Source organism: Dipodomys ordii, unplaced genomic scaffold, assembly GCF_000151885.1.
Source record: "Dipodomys ordii isolate 6190 unplaced genomic scaffold, Dord_2.0 Scaffold14, whole genome shotgun sequence".
NCBI classification, from domain to species: Eukaryota; Metazoa; Chordata; class Mammalia; order Rodentia; family Heteromyidae; genus Dipodomys; species Dipodomys ordii.
The window spans coordinates 14,884,459-14,888,246 of record NW_012267230.1 but is presented as its reverse complement, the minus strand read 5'-3'; the positions used below and the strand labels follow the sequence as shown (position 1 = coordinate 14,888,246).

General features: G+C 60.2%; 1 protein-coding gene across 1 annotated transcript in view; it reads left to right on the top strand.

Annotated features, from left to right (window-relative positions):
* LOC105981890 (chromosome unknown open reading frame, human C16orf59) overlaps positions 1 to 3,579 on the top strand; it is a 7,624-nt gene extending 4,045 nt beyond the window's left edge. The window contains exons 2-9 of the mRNA XM_013011240.1: positions 17 to 116; positions 237 to 612; positions 878 to 931; positions 1,311 to 1,398; positions 1,503 to 1,674; positions 1,778 to 1,879; positions 2,498 to 2,685; positions 3,178 to 3,579. Of these exons, the coding sequence (XP_012866694.1) occupies positions 17 to 116; positions 237 to 612; positions 878 to 931; positions 1,311 to 1,398; positions 1,503 to 1,674; positions 1,778 to 1,879; positions 2,498 to 2,685; positions 3,178 to 3,324 (1,227 nt within the window). The 3' untranslated portion in view covers positions 3,325 to 3,579. The remainder of the gene's footprint in view (positions 1 to 16; positions 117 to 236; positions 613 to 877; positions 932 to 1,310; positions 1,399 to 1,502; positions 1,675 to 1,777; positions 1,880 to 2,497; positions 2,686 to 3,177) is intronic.
* The last annotated feature ends 209 nt before the right edge of the window (positions 3,580 to 3,788 follow it).

The window sequence follows — 3,788 nt, the reverse complement described above, 5'->3', positions numbered from 1 at the left end:
CCGCTGCGGGGCGGAGGCCCGGCCATGGCTGCACTGTCTTGACAGGGACCCAGCCGGGACCTCAGCTCCGGATCCACCCCCAGTACCCGAGAGTAAAGACGCTGAGCCGTGTCCAGGTAAACCTGCGGCAGCCGTTCCTCCGGGTGCCGCCTCCGGACGGTGTGGCAGGCAGTGATGAGGGCCTCATCCTGGGGCGCGGGGAAGAAACCCCCTACCATGATGGTTGCCTTTCACAGCACCCACACCAAGCCCCCAAGAGCTCAAGGAGTTAGAGCTTCTGACACAGGCCCTGGAGAAGGCTGCGCGGGTGCGCAAAGGCATCCCTAAGGCAGGAGGAAGAGACAGACACCCCAGTGAGAAATCCGGATCCAAGGCTGCTGCCTTAGGCCCGGCCGGCAACCGTGTACCGGTGACAAAACCCACCAAGGGCCTCCGCCAGACCACCACGCAGGCCAAGGAGCCCACTGGGCCCAAGCTTCTGTCGGTGGGCGATAGGAAGTATGCGGGGATAGGACCCCAAGCTACCACATGTGGACCAAGACTCCAAGACCAACCATTGGCTCCATGTGCTGTTCCTGTGGCTACGGAAGCCTTCACCCTGGAGCGGAAGGGGTAGGTTTCCCTGCTGTCTCCATCTCTCTGTGCAGACCTTGGCCAGCATCAGGATCTGGGATCTGGGGTGCCACGAGGGCAGGGCATTGAGCTGGAAATGGGATCCCTGGAGGGTCACGAGGCCAGTGTTCTGTGTCAGGCAGAGGGGAGCAGCTGGCTGGAAGGTGCTAGGTGTGACCTCGTTGGCCAGGTCCTTCTCCCAGCTCCCTTCCTTTCCGTGGGCCCGGGGTGGGGGATGGGGATTGAACACGGGCTTCTCTGACAGGACCCAGCTGCGGCTGCCTGGGGCCTTCAGGAAGGCGGCTGCTCAGAACTCTCGGTAAGGCTGGGTACGGGCAGAGACCATCACCAGCTTGGGGACACAGACGAGGCCTTCCAGCAGGTCCTTGTATTTTCTGGCAAGGAGTGGGGGGAGGTCACTGTCTAATTCAGGGTCTGCCTAGTTAGCAGCAGGCCCTGATGCCTCCAGCTCACGCACTTGTAAGATAAAGTATGAGACCTGAGCGTGATCCTTGGCACCTCCAAACCCTGGTGTGTCTAGAGGTGACAGGAATAGACCAGCTTCACAGAGGTGTTGTAGAGTGCCCTGCTGTCACTGGGCAGAGTCAGGCACCCAGCCTGCCACAGGCCCTAGCCTAGTTGGCTAGAATAACTGTGTCCCTCTCTGTGTTCCCGGGATTCCCTTGTACACACTCCAGCCTGTGGGCCCAGCTCAACTCCACACAGACCGGCGACTCCACGGATGCCACCCGCGCAGCCAAAATCCACTTCCTCCGGAACATGCAGGTGGCCAAGTCCTTGCTGGGCCTGTGGGCATTGGGGGGCTTCCGGCTCTTGGTCTGACAGTCTTACGGAAGGGCTAGGTTGGGGTGGCCACAGCTTCTTCCCAGCCCCTCCTCAGTGGGAGGCTGCAGTCTGGCCATAGAGCGCTTTCTCTGATGTGTGCACAGTCAGGCTCGCTCAGCCCCAGACCCAGTGCTGTGGAGGTGGAGGCCGAGGCCCAGCGCCTGCAGGAGGCCTGCGCAATGCTGAGGCTGCGCATGCAGGAGGAGCTCGCAGTAGGTCAGCGGGGCCAAGTGGGGCTGGAGGAGAGCGGAGGGTGAGGTGGTCAGGGGAGGGGTCGAGGATGACCATTGACCCAGCCTGTTCTCCCTGATCTGCACAGCCCCCGCTGACTGGATGCAGGAGTACCGCTGCCTCCTCACCCTGGAAGGGCTGCAGGCCATGGCCGGGCAGTGTCTCCACAGGCTGAAGGATCTGTGTGCAGGTGAGGTCCGGCCCTCACCCTGCACGGCTCCTCCCGCCACTCCTCCTCCTCCTCCCACTCCTCCCAAGTGCGCTCACCTCACTAAGCAGCATGAAAATCAAAGACTCCAGGGGCTCAGTGGTACAGTGCTTGCCTTGCATGCATGAGGCCCTGGGTTCGATTCCTCAGCACCACTTAAAGCAGAAAAAGCCAGAAGTGGTGCTGTGGCTCAAGTGGTAGAGTGCTAGCCTTGAGCTGAAGAACTGAGGGACAGCGCCCAGGCCCAGAGTTCAGGCCCCATAACTGGCTCCCCCCCCCAAAAAAAAAAAATCAGAGACACTAGGAGATGTGTCATGGACAACAAAGCTTTTTATTACCCTTTAATTGCTTGAAATTTTAAAAGTTTAGGTCAGTCTGTCTCAAGAGAGACACACATAAGCACCTGAAAGACAAAGGGACGTCCCACGAGAGTCAAACTGCCAAACCAAGCCCGCACACCCCCACGCTGCCTACCTGACTGTTCCAACAGCCCAGCCTTTCGCCCCTCAGCAAGGCAGATAGGCCCAGCACTGACCCAGAAAGAAGCTGGGCCTTGGGTGTGGCTGCCTCCCATGACACCATGTCCTCCCGTCCTCACAGCGGCCACGGAGCAGACCCCAGGACCACAGCTGGGGAAGCCTCCACAGACTCCGCCGCCCCGGAGAGGGGAGGCGGACCCTTCCCAGAGCCCTCCGCTCCTTCTCTACACCAGCACCGAGGAGCTGCAGACGCTGGCAGCCCTGAAGCTGCAGGTGGCCATGCTGGAGCAGCAGATCCACCTGGAAAAGGTGCCTTCCCAGAAGGGGGAGCAAGTGTGCATCTGGCCGCTGTGGGGCTCAGCACCGGCCCCTCAGAGCGGGGACTCGGTTGGGGCATGACTATGCTGCTGGTGGTAATGGGAAAGGCGTGCCGGGCGCTGGTGGCTTATGCCTGTCATCCTGGCTATCAGGAGGCTGAGATCTGAGGGTGGCAGTTCAAAGCCAGCAAGGGGAGGAAAGTCCCTGAGACTCCTATCTCCAATGAACCACCAGAAAACCGGAAGTGGTGCTGTGGCTCAGGTGGTTGAGCGCTCAGGGACAGCACCCAAGCCCCTAGTTCAAGCCCCACCGACAAAAAGAAAAAAAAAAAAAAATGAGAAGACATGAACCTTTGGGCCTGTGTGTGAGCCGGGAAGGGCCCCAGGGACTTGAACACATGGGTTATGGGGAACCCTGGAGGGGAGGGCTGGAGCACGGAGGCTGTGGGACCCCCTGTGACCCTGACCCTGCACTGCCTTCCAGGTCCTGATGGCTGAGCTCCTTCCCCTCATAGCCGCCCAGGAGCCCAGGGGGCCCGCCTGGCTGGCCCTGTGCCGGGCCGCGCACAGCCTGCTCTGTGAGGGCGGAGCGCGCTTCCTCACTGTCCTCCGAGACGACCCTGCTGACTGAGCCCTGCGCCAGCTCCAGCCCAGCCAGAAGGCTGGAGCGCACAGGGACTGCGGAGAAAGCACCTGGTTGGTGAATCAGGCGGCATCCTGGGAAGCCTGGGTGGACGGGCACCAGATCTGCGGTTGGGGCCTGGCTTGGCCTCCCGGGGTCCCTGACAAACAGCCCCGAGCCCCACACGCTCAGGGAAGCCTTTCTTGGTTCCTTCTGTTTTCTTTCACTGTACTCTTAAAAAAAGCCACCTGTATGCTATTAAAACTGTTTTAGAAAGTATCTAAGTCACCCTAAGGTAGGACCCGGAATGGATCTTTTTGTAGTTTCTTTTTTTGGTTGGTTGTGGGGCTTGAACTCTGGGCCTGGGGCGCTGTCCCTCAGCTCTTCAGCTCAAGGCGAGCGCTTTACCACTTGAGCCACAGCGCCACTTCCGGTTTTCTAGTGGTTTATGGGAGATAGGTGTCTCACAGCCT